The sequence below is a fragment of the Macrobrachium rosenbergii genome, chromosome 23 (genome assembly GCF_040412425.1).
Source record: "Macrobrachium rosenbergii isolate ZJJX-2024 chromosome 23, ASM4041242v1, whole genome shotgun sequence".
Lineage (NCBI taxonomy): Eukaryota > Metazoa > Arthropoda > Malacostraca > Decapoda > Palaemonidae > Macrobrachium > Macrobrachium rosenbergii.
Window position 1 is genome coordinate 14,848,292 of NC_089763.1, and position 17,090 is coordinate 14,865,381.

Sequence of the window (17,090 nt, forward strand, 5' to 3'; positions counted from 1 at the left end):
TAATCCCAAATTTGGGAAGAATTAAATGCTATAAAATGGTACCTTAGGCGATGCGCTCGATCTTTACCTCTGATTCAACGAATGTAGTTGATATTTTTTGTTATTCAGAGGAAGGATCTTTTGGTCAGTTTCTGTATGTTGAATTCAAGAAGAAGATTGTGAGTGAGGGTAATAAACAAAGATAAGCTAACCTCAAGTTATAATTCCTCCAAGTCGTTTATTTTTCTGTTGCGGAAACCCATCTGGATTTACTCTCGACTTAAAACATGAGGCTCAATAAACGTGGCCTTAATAATTACATGACATCAAAAGATTATAGATGCTGTTAGAAATCTAAAACCACTAGAATCCTTTGGGCTGTGGTAATTTTTCGTAGACCGGCATAGTTGACATAATTAAATCTATGTCTCGTTCGCTTAAAAAAATGTGTCCTACTGCTATGTAGTGACCCTCTAAATAGTGTGCCTATTTACTTCAGCAAATAAGGTATAATGTTACCCCTATTTCTTTCAAGCGTATTTACTGGATGAATTATGACCACAGCTAATATTCAATATATGACTTCAAGTAATGTTTATGTTGAGTTACAATTCGCCAGTCACCCTGTTCGTTGTTTACATTAGCACAACTTGTCAAAATGACTGCGGAACGTGATCAATGCCTGTCTGATTATCGGAGAAGATTAATTGAGCATCGAGAAGTGGATTCTAAACTTAGGAAATGTAAGTAAATATATTTGTGGTCAATTTTGCTTATTCAGAGCATCAAAAAATTATATTCTAATTGGGGTCAAATAGGCTAGGCCTAGGTCCAGGACATTGTACCTTGTTGTACACCTGCTATTGGTATACCCTAGGTTGGATTGGCAGTTAGATAACTCCAGTCCTGCCGTTAAATTATGATTATGGTTTAATATTAAGAGTGATTCAGTTATTTTAGTTAGGCTTTACTACTTTTCTGTTCTCAAGCCTTGTTCAACCTTTGTGCATCCTCATCGTCAGTTTACCCTACCCCATCAGAGGATAGGCTTCCCTATATCAAGTCTGGCCTGAATTTCATTAGTACTCCTTACTCCCGAACCTCTGTTGGTCATATCTCCCCATTCCTAAACTTCCCACTTTCACCAGGTATGATTTTACCCCACAGTGGAAGTAGGATTGTCAGTTCTGCAAGGCAAACTGTTATTATTACAGTTTCAGTCAAATTCGGATATGTATTATTTTTTTACTTATCATTAATTTTTGAGATGATTCATACGGAAAACTTATTTGAATCTTGCGCAAATTAATAGTTACAGAGATATTTGCTGATGAATATTGTTCTTATTGTTATCCCATCAAAGTACGAATTACAAGGTAAAAAATACCCCTCCATAGCTAACACGGCAAAATTGTAACCAGACAAATACCAAAACTGTAATTTTACAAAAAGTAACACCACGTGAACCTAGGGTGTTGACTGGTTACAATTTTGCCATGTTAGCTATGGAGGGGGGAGGGTATTGTCTTACCTTTGTAACCAGACTTTGATGGTATAAACAGTAAGGAACAATATTCATCTGCAAATATCTCCAGAACCATTAATTTGCGCAAGATTCGAAAGTAAGTTTTTCATAGGAATCATCTAAAAAATGAATGATAACAAAAAAATAATATATATCCGAATTTGACCGAAACTGTAATAATACTGGCAAACTTTAGCCTATTAAGCCATACAGAACAAAGATGTCATAAGGTCAGTTACAGGAATCCAGCCTAACCTAATTTAGGGTGACAGGTTCTTACCACAACTCGACCCCCCTCCCCCTCCTAACTTGACCTGTGGTGCTTTTTAAGTCATAGGGGAAGATGGCGTTAGTGTAGAACAATGGGAACACTTTCCGCAGACGAAAATAAACCCAACCTTTTCTATAATGCCATGTCCTGACCTAAACAGACCTTGCCTTCCTAATTTCACAAAGGGCACCGTCTAACCTGGCTGTGGGGGTTGGGGTTGGGGGTGACCTTGCCCCCCCCCTCCTGGACATTCCCAAGTAACACTAAACTTCGGAAAGGCCAGATCCCATCATTCTACAAACTACCAAGGAGAATACAGTCTTCCCCCAGTATTTGCAGGGAATGTGTACCATACCCACCTGCGAATACTGAAACCCTCTTTAAAAGTGCTTATAACTTCCAGTTTTGATACTCCAAACACCAAATGTATACCTTAAACTATCGTCCTACACCAGATATTCCTTAAACTATTATCTAAAACACTTTGTCATTTCAAAGTCATCTTACAACATTACCTTTAGAAATATATGGCTTACAGCTAAATGTTAAAACGTTCAAGTTACCCCTATATCCAGGAACATCCATTTTCTCTCATACAGTATTGAAGCAGTCCTATTTTCTTTTTACAGTACATAGAGGAAACACTGCGAATTCACAGGTTTCGTTAAATACTGTACAGTAACTAAATATTTAATATGCATTAAAAAATATATATATTTTATGAATATTTTGCTGTGTTTACATTCATATTAATATTTGAAAATTAGTAAATCATTTTTTTATCATAAAAATGTATTTAGTCATGAAAATACAGTAATTGGTGAATATTTCTTGACGAAAAAATCCACGATTTACCAAATTTTTTGCAAATAATTTGAGGGTAAATTCCACAGAAAAAAATGCAAATAGGTGAAGCCACGAACCCCAAACCACGAATAGGCGAGGGTCGACTGTATAGGGTTGTATTGTAACCTTACCATCCCTAACCTAACTAGGGCACTGGGTCCTTGCCTGAGTCAGGGGAGGGGGCTGGACTCCCACCATCTAACCTGATGTAGAGTAAATGGATCCCCAATCCTAACCTAACCTAGAGGCAACAATTCATGAAAGTGAAATACAGAAATTCATCTCGAATTGACCTTGCACACTGGGTCCTAACTGATAAGGGAACACTCCTTTTCGCCTCACTTACCATAGCACACAACATATTCCTTGCTTTAAAGTTAAGATGTGTACAGCTAGAAGGCACACATTTCCCATTGTCCCAATAAAGGTAACTGACTTCTGTTAGTTTATTTATAATAGTCATTACCCAAGCAAAAACGGGTGGCTGGTATTTTTCTTCCAAAAGAGGTGTATTCAGTCCAGGGTCTGTTGGGTTTAGATTAGGCAGGTGCCACATTCAGACTGGTCCATTTAGTACATCTCACTGAGGGGCAGTTTTTTTCAGTAGCCTAACTATCCAGTGTAGGTTAGCTTAGGCTAGGTCATGTAGTTTAGGATAAATTAGGCTAAATCTTATCTTCAAATTTGATGTTACATTGGCTAGTTTTTATTGTTAAGATAGTAGTAGCTAAATTCAAACTGCAACCTAGGCAAGCTTAGTGCCGTATAATGAGAGTGAGTGTTGGCGCATGGGTATTGAGTAAGGTGATTAGTAATAATGAATTAGACTGAGTATATTTTTTAAATGAAACTTACCTTTGCATTACATAGCTGTACATAGCTTTTACTTGTATACATACAGGAGTTTGACAGTTTGCTAAAGAAAATGAGAACAATATTTTCTGTGATTATACATATTCTCTCCATCCTTTTCCCCCACTCCCTACCAGGGGACTGATTGGTACAAACACCACTCATAACCAGTCAAATTTTGTTGTTGGTTTTGGTCGCCAGTTTTGATAGTTCTTGTCACATTATTAACTGTGCTTGATTTTTCGTTGATAAAAATTGGTTTATTTTTTGGGTTTGCTTTGATTTTCTTTTGGACATTGATCCAGAAATGAATAGTAACGATAGGTTATGGACTTGTAAGGTAAGAGGTTGCCATAAGAATCTTTATTGCAGCTACAGTGACCCACATGAGATATTTATGCAATGCTGAGGGAAAGATTGCAATTTAAATAACTGATATAAGGTATGTGAATTGTGTAAGTGATTCATGGGGAAATTGGAGAAACATCACAAGTGAATAGAGTCTGATTGTTTGAAGAAATAGCAAAAGAAACAAGAGGATAGGTCTGGTAAGGCTTGTATCTCCTTTCCCTTCTAGCAGTATAGATAGGAGCTCTGCTTCTTTTCTTCAACCTGTTACTCCCACTAGAGCTTCCCAGTTGATTCTTGATGTCAGATTTGATAGGAATGAGTCAGGATTTAGAGGCTTGAAGGGTTTGATTAATCAGTTGGCTGAAGTTATGCTGATTGTTTGTCTGCGATGCCCTCCCTGGAGTTTTGTTTGGGTTCAGATTTGGGTATTCCCCCTGTTCAGTCTGGCATCAGTAGCATCAACTCTGGCACCAGACTTCGTTTTCTGAAGGAATGCTCCAGGTGAGTAAAGTAGAGTAGTCGCCCATTGTCTTCCCCTCGTTTAAGCTTTACTGCATTAGGACAGCTTGATAGGAGTGCTGATTTGATTATTTCTTGTAATGTTGGTGGAGTGAGTGATAGTAATGCTAAGGATCATTCATTGTCTAAGAGTAGTTATAAGGCTCAAAATTGAACATGTTGCCCAGGCACTAGTTAACAACAGATATTCTTACCGTCAAATAGTAAGATTGTTGAAGAACAGTGTCAACAGATGGTATCAGGTGGTATCAGTGGGAATACCAGAATCCTCGACAGTGACATGGACCGCTGCCTCCTCCGCTATATGGAGGCCTTCGCCATTCTGTGGTGGAAACTTATCCTAAATATTACTCAGGAAACTCTTGCCATGGCAACCACCGTTAGGAGAACAACAAGGTGCGCCCCTGAGACAACAATACAGCTGCCCTCCTCCTTGAGCCCACTAGTTGAGCCCCCAGTACCTGCGTCAGTCAGTTAGACTCACAGCCAACAGAAGAGCTCCCGGGATATGACCAACCAATGAAAAATTGCCCACCTTCTCTTGGAAAACCATTTGTGGGTATAAATACTCCCTGCATTTACCCCTAATGCCATTCACCTCCTTCAATGGACAGCTGCTTTATAACGTGTTGAAACTAAGAAACTCATATGACAAGTTGAGATGGCAATAAGCTCAGTGGCATGCAAAGTGCCAGTATTATTATTATTAATATTATTGTTATTCTTTTAAACATACTGTGTTTGAGTATTTTCATTCTAAACAGAGTTTTGCTATTGAGTATTTTCATTCTAAACAGAGTTATGCTAAATACTGAGTTGCAATCCAGCTGTTGAATCTCATGAATAGATTTTTAAAACGACTCATGAATTATCTACATCTCAGTAGTCACCACAGTATCATAAAGACTCCAGAAAAGTGAGGCTAAAGGCAAGAGAAATATTTTCCCTGTAATATGTGTGCTATGATATACAGATTTGTCTTTTCAGTTATGAGACATGGTGTCTGTTACTGTATTTGAAATTAGGTAGGTAGAGGACCAAATCAAAGATTGCTAAATGTTAATGTATTTGTATGCATCATTAAGTGTGTTATGATTATCATTAATCTCTTGGTATCAAGTGCTAAAAGATATTCAGCATAGAAAATAAAGCTTGATGTTTCAAATTCTCTTAAAAAATTATGACTAAAATGCACGCATTATGCACCATGAATTTTATTTTGTTGTTTATGCTGAGGTTGCAAATTTGCTGTTTCAGTTCCTACTCTATGAGTAGAAAATGGAGCTGAAATTACTAGAAATTTGAGTGACTATAGCAAGTTACATTATAAAAAGAGTATTCAAGAGCCTGTTGATTTCTATTGATCTTTTTTTTTTCCAGTTCGTGAAGAGAAGAAGGAATTAGACAAGCAGTATGATAAAAGTGAAAATGATTTAAAAGCCCTCCAAAGTGTAGGACAAATTGTAGGAGAAGTTCTCAAGCAGCTGACTGAAGAAAAATTCATTGTGAAGGCAACAAATGGCCCTAGATATGTTGTTGGTTGCAGGCGGCAGCTCGACAAGGCCAAGCTTAAGGTGAGATTGTGCTAATATTGCACTGTTTAATTATTGAGGTGATCAAATCTTAGCTAATTGGAGTCATGGTGTCAGTACTACATTATTTTGTGGCTGGGATAAGTTTTGCCTTGAAGTTAAATATTGCACAAGTTTGTTTCTTCTTGTTTCATTTAATCTTGATGATATACATCAGTCATTCAATAGTAAAGTGCTCTGTAATATTTTAAGGGAATGCTTAATGTGGAGTTATATTTAATATTTAAATCTTAAAAACTGTTTGTAAAATAGTTTTTTAATTTAGTTTGGCAAGGTACACCATACTGTATAAAATATCTTCATTAATTAGAGACTTGCTAGTATCTGTCTTCAGTGCTTGTTTCCTTTTTTATTTTAGCCAGGAACTCGTGTGGCACTGGACATGACAACTCTTACAATCATGAGGTATTTACCCCGTGAAGTTGATCCATTAGTTTACAACATGAGCCATGAAGATCCTGGTGATGTTACCTATAATCAGATTGGTGGTTTAGCAGAGCAGATTCGTGAATTAAGAGAGGTGAGGGAAGGAAAGTGGGTGTGTTTGTTTTTTAGCATAATTACCTTTATGTTTTTTAAGCTTTTGTATAAGGCCAGTTTACAAATTTTAAGAAACTTATTTTTTGTAGTTTGTAGATATAAGATCTCACATAATCTTAATGATACAAAAGTATTGTTGAACTTTCTGGATAACACTACTGTTTGTTTGTACACAATATACAAACCATCGGTCCTTTACCATAGGAATTACTTAGGGCAAAGCTGGAAATGGCCGTTAAACTCTTGAACAAGGTGGTTAGGCAGTAACCACCGTCCAGTAGGTGGGAATACCCACCTGCCTGGATATAAATATTCCAGTTTGCTTTTGGCTGTCATACGTTGCAGACTTGTTTTTGGAGCTCTCTGCCTGACTGTCGTTAAACTCTTTTTTCCAGGTGGATCTTTTTTTATCCTCTTGTGTATATATTGTGTGTGTTTGACATTTGTTATTGTAAAAACCCACAGTTTTTGATAGCCTTGTGTAGGCCATCATCCCCCAGCGTGTGTGTCTTGGGGTTGGCAACCAGGGGCGTAACAAGTTCGCTCCCCTTTTATTGGACCTCACGCACTCTGCTTTTACAAGGGCATGACTGTATCCCTATTCTGACTTTTGCTTAGTGTTGCTCTTTGCTGCCTCACTGTAGATGAGTTTGCCAGACTTCGTCGGAAGTTTTCAATTCCGACGGCGCCCTTTGTAGCCGCCCCTTCATCCTCATTTCTCTCTCCTGGTAAGTTTTCCCTTCTTGCTTTCTCTCCATCTCCCTCTTCGCTTGCTTGTCTGGCGAAGATCGCGGGGGTTGGGGCGGCCCCTCTTCTCAGGGGCCTCCTCTCGTTTCGTAGGGTAGTTCCCCTCGGAGTGAGAGGTGTCTCCTTCTACTAATCATCTTTGCTTTTTTTTTTCAGGTTGACAGTGAACATCGTAGGCGCAGCAGTAGATGGCTGGATATGTCACAGTTGGATATCTTAGCCTTGAGGAGTTTCCCTGTGACACTCATACAGTGGTTACTTCAGGAACGACCACAGTGCCTTTGTGGCGATGGCGTAGGTCCACGTCGGTGTCTACGATTTCTGTATATCTGTGGTCCCGTCTACTCCTGCTGTGTCTCCTGTCTTGATTGTTCCTGTTCCCCTGGCGACCAGTCATTGGGCAGCTCCTGCTGTGCACCCTGCCCCAGCTGCCTGGTTGCCCCTGTCGCTGCTGCTGCAGTTCCTGAAGCTCCTGCCAGCCGGGCAGCTTCTGTCATGCCTCCTGCCTCAGCTGCCCTGGTTGCTTCTCCTGGTGTTCCTGTTGCCTGGGACGCCCCTGTTGTGCTTCCTGATTTAGCTATCCCAGCAGTTCCTGTGTTTCCTGACCATCATCCTGTAGATGATGTCGGAGAAGAGATCGAGGAAGAAGTCCTGTGAGATGTAGTTGTCTTCAACTTGATCTTCTTGTCTTCTGCTGCCTTCTTCCCTTCTTCTGAGGCTTGTTCCGAAACTGTTTGAAACAGCGGCCGAAGAAGAGGAAGGCTGCCTCTCCCTCCTCTAAGAGGTCCCACCATGGGGCTTCTAAGGGGCTGCGCAGTGGGATCTCTCATCGACTCTTTCCAGCCTTCGGGCTCGGGAACCGAATCGTTTACCCCAGGGTCTTGTGTTTTGGCAGTCACTGGCATGCAGACTTCAGTTACGCTCCCATCACCATTCTAGGAGTTCTGCTTCTAGACTGGTGCTGTGTCGGGTGCTCAACTTTGTCGAGTCACACCGAGTGCTCGTGAATCTTCAGAGTCTCGTGCATCCTGAACTGATGTTGGAGAGACCTCTCACTGTTTCAGTTCAGGCACAGGCGAGAGAAAGAAGCAAGATATGCAAGTGTTTCGGTTCTTCCTGCCAGTACTGAGTTTTGAGTGCTCAGTCAGTTCCTAAACAGTGCTTGAAACGGTGCTCAGTCAGGTTCCCAGCCTGCTGTCTCAGTCCCGAGGGTTCGAACACCTGGAGAGGCAAGGAGGAGGTTCCCTTCAGAGGTCCTGTGGGACTACCTCTTTCAACTAGGGAGTCGTCGAGTGTCTGGGATTTTGCGGAATCTCGGGCACTCCCCAAACCAGAACTAGGGAGTTCGCTTTCCGGTCTGGTTTAGGCACAGGACAAGAGGTGGTGTTGAAACATTCAGATGTTTCAACACTGCCTGCCTGCTTCATTTTGAGTACTTGATCAGTTCTGAAACTCGTGTCTTGGATCCTTCGGTTCGAGCACTCGGGTTAACAGACAAGAATCCCTTTTAAACCTTCTCGAGGGGCTTTGGTGTCAGAGGAGATTAAAGCATATCTTGAGGACAGCACTAGCTCACGGCCGAGTTTTCCTGGTTCGGTTCGGCTCAGCCCTGCTTGCTCGGCCAGCTACCGATCATGTTTACGTGATTGGTTCGGATCGGCTCGGCCTGCTTGCCGAGCCCCTGAACACGTTTTGAGACTGGCTCGGCCCGCTTGCCCAGCCCTTGATCACGTTTCAAGACTGGCTCGTCTCACCCAGAGTGAGATCGCATTTATATGATCAGCTCGTTAGGTTCGGCAGACCGAATGCTGACGAGGTTCTCCCTCTTTCAGGAGACTCAGCTCAAGTGAAGTTTCGCTCTCTTCAGGTTAGTGCTTCACCATAGCATTAGTGCTCTCCTTCCTCTGTGCTGCCATCATCACCTCTGGTTGATGATCGCCTGCTGTCAGCCTCTCCTGCTGGTTCCTCTAGCAGGACAGGTAAGAGTGCTTTTTCTCCTCTCCTCTTCCCTCAAAACCTTTCGGTTGCTGCTAGGGGATGCAAGTCGGATAGAGAGGACTCCGACGAATTATGTTTATTATCGGAGTTCCGCCACAAGGATCTGTGTCTCGGGCTCAGTTCTCTGATCAGCTTGCCGTACATCCAAGTAGTCGAGGGTGGTTTTCTGGGTTCTGGCTAGGTTATCCCTCCAAGAGGTAGAGGTCGGGAGTGTCGCACCTCAGGAGGACTTGAAGGTCTTCTGCTTTGGATTGCCTCACTGCTCCTTGCAGGGGTTTTGTTGGGGCTGCCATGGTCCTTGCTTGCTATGAGGGCTTTCTCGATCAGATAAATACCATCTCCCTTGACAAGGAGTTCATTTTGGTCGAGCTGCCCAGTCAAGCACCTTCCCCTTCCTCTTCCTCGACAAAAGCGATTCTCCTCGCCTCGGAGGGGTCTTAAGCCGACTGGCTCTGGTTCGTCTGGACTCGGATCTCTCGCTGTTTCTCTTTGACGTGAAGGGTGTTCCCTCTCACAACAAGAGTCAGCGAACATGGAAGACGCCGCTATGATGTCCCTCCAGTCTCCTAATGAATCTGTGATCCTTCATTTTTTTCAAGGCTTTGCCTTCTTGGATGCGGTCATTCCTGAAGAGGTCTCTGCCTTGTAGAGACTGTTCCAGTCTGGGGGTTGGTTTGCCTACCCAGCACCAGACAGCAACCTGTGGGCAATTCTGGTGCTAAGAAGAGGGACAGTGTCCTGATTCCAATCTCAGTCTAGTAAGTCCCGAGTCATCACATTCCCTCAGGAACGGACCTTTATTCAGTTCTGCCCCCCTCTTTCTCAGAGAGTAGATAGATACCGCAGTAGTCAAGGAATGTGCCAGGGCAACTGCCTTGTCCTCCGGACAATGGCAACCTAGCCCTTCCTGAGCCCCTAAGAAGTCTCAGGTTCCAAGGGCGCTCGCAGAACACCTAGCCTTCCTCATTCTCTTCTTAGAAAGTATGCATACGTGTGTCTCTTTCAACCCTCTTTCTGTCGGTATGAGAGGAAGAGAAAACTCTCGGAATGACATTCTCCTCCTGCTGGTACCTTGATGAAGGAATGACTGTCAAGTCATTGGACTATATGACAGCAACATAGCTGAGACCTGGGAGTGGATATCCTTCAGAAGTATCTATTTCCTCTGGGTCTCAGCCACCTTTCATCAAACCTCTGTTCCGTCTCCTCTCCTGTGTTCTCGACTTCGGGAGCAGCCAGCCCGGCTAGAGCTAGTCGCGTTGAGCTCTTCCTTAGGTGAGTCGGTAGAGTTGCGGCCTTCCACTCGTTAGGCCCGAGTTCGACTTCCCGGCCGGCTAATGAAGAGTTAGAGGAATTTATTTCTGGTGATAGAAATTCATTTCTCGCTATAATGCAGTTCGGGTTCCACAATAAGCTGTAGGTCCCGTTGCTAAGCAACCAATTGGTTCTTCGCCACGTTAAATAAGTCTAATCCTTTGGGCCAGCCCTAGGAGAGCTGTTAATCAGCTCAGTGGTCTGGTAAAACTAAGGTATACTTAACTTAGAGCTAGTCGCCTTCGGTGACCTGTCATCACTGCAGAAGCTGTCCCCTTGGGCAGCTTCACCTTCGATTCTGTTTATGGAGATTCTGTTCATGGAGAATGAAGCTCTGCTTTCAATTCTTAATCCTTTCCTCTCTGGAAGGGTGAGGGAGGATCTAGGCTGGTTCTTGATCAAGAAGAACCTCTCAATATGTCTGCATATTCTCCTCGAGACATGCTTCTATTCTCAGATGCACCGACCAGGGAATACGTGCACACCTGTAAGACCATTGTCTTCAAGGTGTGCAACCAAGACAGTAAGTACCTTCTCATCAACATCCTGGAACTCAAGGCAGTTTCCTGGCCCTCCGAGAGTTTCAGGATCTGTTTTTCTGAGATGCTCTGGGGTGTTGTTAGGCAACAACACCACAGTAGTGGCATATGAGCAAACAAGAGGGTCTCGTTTCCCTCCTGTTACTTCAGTTTACTGCAGGTGCTTGAGTGAACTTTAGTGCACTTTGTAGAGCCGTCAGCCAGGTACTTTCCAGGCAATAGGATGTATTGGCAGACAAGCTCAGCCTTTGGCATCGAGTGACAGGGACAGAGAGCTCTCTTCACTCAATTCTTCACAGAGAGGTTGGTCAACTTGAGGGCTCCCTATTGTCTTTCCTGTTCACCTTCCAGCTCAGCAGAAGTCTGCAGGTCTTCTGCTTAATTGTACCGGACTCATGGACTGCTACAGTGATGCATGCTGACACTATGGGACAACCTTGATGTCTTCATCTTCCCTTCGTATTTCTCTAATTCGTAAGGTGTTCACCAAGTGTCGTTTAACTCAAATTTAAATGAATGCTGGAAGACTTCGCCTTTTGCCTGACCTGCTAGCTCTGCTTCCTAGGCACCGAGAAGAGTTCTTCCCTGACCTGACCTCCTGCATCAGCGACACGTGAAGCTGTTCCTCAGGCAGCACAATCCCTTTGCCTTCACAACTAGAGACTATCTGAGTTCCCTTGCAAGCATAGGCTTCTCGCCAAGCAGCAACAGAGATAGCTGGATTTCTCTATCATCCTCTACAGCAGTGCCCAGGGATTGGGGCCGTCTTCGCTGTTGGTGTCATTGACGGGACTTTTCCTCTGGTCAGAGATACTCTTCAGCAGGTCGCGAACTTCCTTGTCTCCTCCGCCGAGGGTTGCTTCTCTCCAATTCAATTGTGAAGGATGTTGGCCCTATCCGGCCTAGTCTTCCATCTGAAAGTAGCCTTTTTCTCCTCAGACGAGATTTAGATACTGATGAGAAGCTTCTGTCAGTCTTGCCATCCCAGGGGCCTCAGGTCCCTGGGTGACTTGTGGCTCTTGTTTAGGGTTCCTGTCTCATGCTTCGCACGCGCCCTTGCAAATGTCGTCAGACAAATATCTGCCTCTCAAGACCATCTCTTATCTTGCTCCAGCCTTGGCGTAGAGGATGGACGATCTTCTTGGACCTACAGGGGATGGAGATCAATGCCTTGACTCAGTCACGGATGTCGTAGAGGACTCCGAATCCATCGTCATTTGTTGCCAGGTTCGAGTCCTTCTTGATCTCCTCCTCCTTGGACTTTGTAATCAGTGACGCAGATCAATGGCTACTTTGTCCTGTTAGGGTGCTGCGGTACTTTCCAAAAAGGCTCGACATCCCTAACCTGGATGTTGTTGACTTTTCCACTATTACTGACTCTCCCAAGGAAGAAGTGTCTAAGGACTCGTCTTTCTTCTAGCTTCGTGAGGCGATCATAAGGATGTGCTCTACAGCTGGAGATGACGACACCTGTACAATCCGCCCAAGAGCTCACGAAGTCAGTGGCCTGGTCCATCCCTCGCATTCTGGGAGATTCTGTCGGTCTGGAAGCAAGATATGGTCTCATTAGACCTCATTTATGTCTTCTACCTTTGGGTCTTTGCCCACAGCCCTTGGAACCTTTTTTCCTTGTTTATGTGGTGGCTGCTGAACAGGTTGTGTTTTCTTACCCGGCTCCTTTTAGAGCACAGGTAGTATCTCGCCTAAGGTGTATGGCTCCGGAAGTGAGAAGGATTCCAAGAGTGACTGGCCTCTCCTCCTCCTCCTCCTCCTTCCTTGTCCTACTTCTCTTCCTTCAGGCTAAGAATGTGTCTTGAACCAACACTTGCTGGAACTGGTGTGTGATGCGGTAAGTCTACACATCGAGCACCTGTTTTATTTTTCTCTCTAGAAGCATAGAAGCGATCCCACTCCTTCCTCTAGCAATGAGAGGAAGGAGACCCTGTCAATAAGGGAAACCCTTTTTCGAGTCTTTACCTTATTTCTTCCGACTCTTTAGATTCTTCCCAACCTGTTTTCATATGAGTTACAATTCCTCACTCATTCGAAAAGGTCCAGATGTCTGACATTTGACCTAGCAATTCCTATATTCCGATCAGTATGTCAGAGGCACAGCACTCCGCTTCACTCTTTCGACCAGGAGTAACCCAGGTGTGCAGAACTCCAGTCAGTTCAAAGAGACTCGCTCAGATTCCTCCCTCCAACCAGTGAGTCTTCCTTTCCTAATGTAGAGGGCCGATGGTTTGTATATCGTGTAGGAACAAACCACAGTCTTTTAAAGAAAATTGTATTTTTCCTAACTATACAAACCTGAGGTCCTTTACATTACATTTTTATGCCAACCTCATTCTACCCCTCAATCTGAAACCTGGACCAAAAGGCAAACTGGAATTGTTACATCCGGGCAGGTGGGTATTCCCGCCTGCCAGACGGTAGTTACTGCCTAACCACCTTGTTCAAGAGTTTAACGGCCGTTTTCAGCTTCACTGTAAGTACAGTAATTCCTAATGTAAAGGACCTCAGGTTTGTATAGTTAGGAAAAATACAATTTACTTTAAAAATTTGTGATATTCACATTTTTTATTATGTAGAATGAAGTTATAAAACTTGGAAAGGCATTACTGTATATGGTTAAAAGTACATAGCCTTTGGCTGTATTTATGAATTAGAATTTGCTTAAATATGAATTTGATGGTCAGCTTTTTGTACATTAGATATACAAGATATTCATCCATATAATTTTTGCACTTTTGATTTTTGGTTTTCAGGTCATTGAATTGCCTTTGTTGAATCCAGAGCTCTTTCATCGTGTTGGCATTTCACCTCCCAAGGGATGTTTGCTGTATGGTCCCCCTGGTACTGGAAAGACGCTTCTTGCCCGAGCTGTGGCCTCTCAGTTAGACTGCAACTTCCTCAAGGTTGGTTTATTATGTTACTTAGACTTTTTGTGTTTAAAAGGCAGTGAATTGTTTTGCAAGCCCCAATGAAGAATTGAGTGCAAGATAACTAATAAGTGGGAATTCTAATTATACAAGAAGTGGGAATTCTAATTATACTGTTGACTGACTTAATTTTTAGATGCCTCAAAAGTGCTATTTTAACCGGACTCCAGAAGGCACTAGAGAAATTCCCGTATGTTAAGACCACAGGTTTGTTAGTTATGAAAAATACAAATTGATTAAAAATTTGTAATTTTAATTCTTTTATTCAGATTTCTTTGTCCACTGCTTTTTGTTTTGAATAACTAGTCCCAGCCACATGGTGATAATCTCTGGAAAACTGGTGCAAAGTCTACTTTAGGAGAGACCTACTCGCTTCTACAATCTTTTTTGGTCCTACTTTGTCTAGAAGGCCTCACTGTTCAGTAGTTAATTTGAATTGTTCCATGCCTTCATTTATGTGAGTGTGACCAGTCAGTAATTTGCTGTTTAAAATAAAGGAGTGACCCTATACAGTAAATCCTCAACTCATCAGACTTCCTTCTTCAACTCACTGTTTTGGTTATACTGTGTATTAATACAGTAATAAGATCAGACTTACCAGCTACATAATGATGATGAATTTTTCCAAATTTTCTTATCAACTGCATCATGGTGATTTTGCCAAGATACCTTGTAAACATAATGCAGTTTGTAGATAAATCTCTGAAACTGAATATAGTATGTAAAAATGAAATGGAAATACTGTTAATTGTGGGATATGTTGAATACTCTGTTGTTTTGTTACTTGTTACAAAGCCAGACTCCTGGAGTATCTGACAAGGTCAAGATCTGCTGTACTGTATAAGGGGAATGACACTCAAATATGCTAATCTTTTTGTATACTTTTTTATTAATTTTTTGCACTTGAAGAGTTTCAGTTCTGAAGAGGCTTCCTATTTCGGTATATTGTTTTGGTCATGGAGTATTATATGCTCATTGCAAATGGTAAAACAATACTGTTCAAAATAACTGTGTATGCAAGTGAAGCTGTGCCTTCTAGTTCATAGCTGTCATATCCTCTGCATCTCTCATATTAATACTAATGGTAACTGAACAGTCAAAATTTCCCCGCTCCATATTCATGCTAAGTTAATAAATGGCCAAAATTACCCCTCGAATCCTTTTTTTTTTTTTTTTTTACACAATTTACCAGTTCCCTATAAAAATACTGTATGCTGTAAAACTGAGTTTTTTGCTATTTGATATTAGTTACAGTTTATGTCTTTTACATCCAGGTTATTTCAGCCACTGTAAAGTATTATTGCATAAGCACTGATGTTTTCTCTTTACACAGGTTGTGTCTAGTGCCATTGTGGATAAATATATTGGTGAGTCAGCCCGTCTGATTAGAGAAATGTTCAACTATGCTCGTGATCATCAACCATGCATTATTTTTATGGATGAAATTGATGCTATTGGTGGTCGGCGCTTTTCTGAAGGTACTTCTGCAGATCGGGAGATTCAAAGAACTTTGATGGAGCTGTTGAACCAGATGGATGGTTTTGATTCACTGGGTCAGGTAATTTGATTGTCTCTGCAGTATTTTTATACATAAGCTTGGTGCATTAATCATGGTATTGATCAAGTTATTGTATATAAATTTTTTTTGTGTTTGATGCATTTTGTTATCTTGTACTGAATCTGATACAATTTTCTGAAAGTAAGATGAATAAGACTCAGTCAAGATAGAGTTGTAAATTTCTTTAAGAAATCATTTCCTACATTCTTATAAATGTCATTGCATGGGACTTCTGCTTTAGGGAACTTGGATAACTTTTAGATTAAGTTATACACTGATGTGTATGTGTAATGAAATTTTATGAAGAAGAAGATTGAGATTTTGTTGGCAAGACTTCCAAAATCATCTTTGACATTGCCAGAAAAATAATTTTTTGGAAGTTGGTAAAATACATTTTTATAAAATCAAATTCCCTATTCTATTTGTCACAGTTTCACTGGGAAGTAAGTTGTTTGTTTGAAGTCAGTTGTTAGAATTCAGGCTTTGTTCTTTAAAGAGGTATTACTCTTTTTTAGGTCAAAATGATTATGGCTACAAATCGTCCTGACACTCTGGATCCAGCTTTGTTGAGACCAGGACGCTTGGATAGGAAGATTGAGATTGCCCTTCCCAATGAACAAGCAAGGTTAGAAATCTTGAAGATTCACTCGGGACCCATTACCAAGCGAGGGGAAATTGGTAAGCTCCCTCTGTTCTTTACAGTTATTTAAAGATTGATATAATCTCAGTGTCAATCCCCATAGAGTGGATGCCACTTCCAGTGTGCCTAATGTGGCCCACTATTTTCAGCACTAAAGCTTCCCTTGCTTCCAGCTAGTTTTTATGTTAGGATCTCATATTTAACAAATATATTTACCTTAAAAAAATAATTTTTTTTTGTCATTTGTTTGTTTGTCATGCTTTGGGAGGATATGGTGTAGATTACACACCCTTTCTTGAATTCCAAATTTCATTTAGTTTCAAGAACAGTATTTATGAGTTGAGAGTTTCTTGATTTCATGATCATAGGAAACATTGGCAGTTTAATTTTTTATATTTCTTTTATGACTGACACTCAAGAATGCTCATAATTAGCAAATTATTCAGAAATTTTTTTATTTTCTTCATCAGATTATGAAGCAGTGGTCAAGCTTTCTGATGGCTTCAATGGGGCTGACTTACGAAATGTGTGCACTGAAGCAGGTCTCTTTGCAATTCGCAATGAGAGAGACTATGTTATTGAAGAAGATTTCATGAAAGCTGTAAGGAAGGTTTCGGATAACAAGAAGCTTGAGACTAAATTGGACTATAAACCTATTTAATTAATTTACTCTGTGAATAATTTCAGTAATTTCTTATTTTGATAGTGTTATTGTGTTACACTAACCAAACTGTTACATTTTAATGTGCAAATTTAAAGTGGGAAGAGCTTCCTCTCTCATTCTTATTTTTCTCGATTAAATATGGTATGTATTTAGAATAAGGATTATTAAGCATCCTATCACCGTGGAAATACAATTCTTTTTATATTCATGAAA

At 41.4% G+C, this 17,090-nt stretch overlaps 1 protein-coding gene across 1 annotated transcript; it reads left to right on the forward strand.

Moving 5' to 3' along the window:
• Nucleotides 1-183: 183 nt before the first annotated feature.
• Nucleotides 184-17,090, forward strand: LOC136851297 (26S proteasome regulatory subunit 10B). The gene is made up of 7 exons (XM_067125295.1): nucleotides 184-722; nucleotides 5,724-5,917; nucleotides 6,294-6,455; nucleotides 13,842-13,991; nucleotides 15,349-15,573; nucleotides 16,089-16,251; nucleotides 16,684-17,090. Exons 1-7 carry the CDS (start codon nucleotides 638-640, stop codon nucleotides 16,872-16,874), a joined length of 1,170 nt encoding a protein of 389 aa, XP_066981396.1. The 5' UTR covers nucleotides 184-637; the 3' UTR covers nucleotides 16,875-17,090.

Bases quoted from the DNA above. Each gene is read 5' to 3' on its own strand.
- LOC136851297 (XM_067125295.1), top strand. From the start codon at position 638: ATGACTGCGGAACGTGATCAATGCCTGTCTGATTATCGGAGAAGATTA. The intron at 723-5,723 runs GTAAGTAAATAT...TTTTTTTTCCAG, and splicing joins GGATTCTAAACTTAGGAAAT to TTCGTGAAGAGAAGAAGGAA. The intron at 16,252-16,683 runs GTAAGCTCCCTC...TTTCTTCATCAG, and splicing joins TACCAAGCGAGGGGAAATTG to ATTATGAAGCAGTGGTCAAG.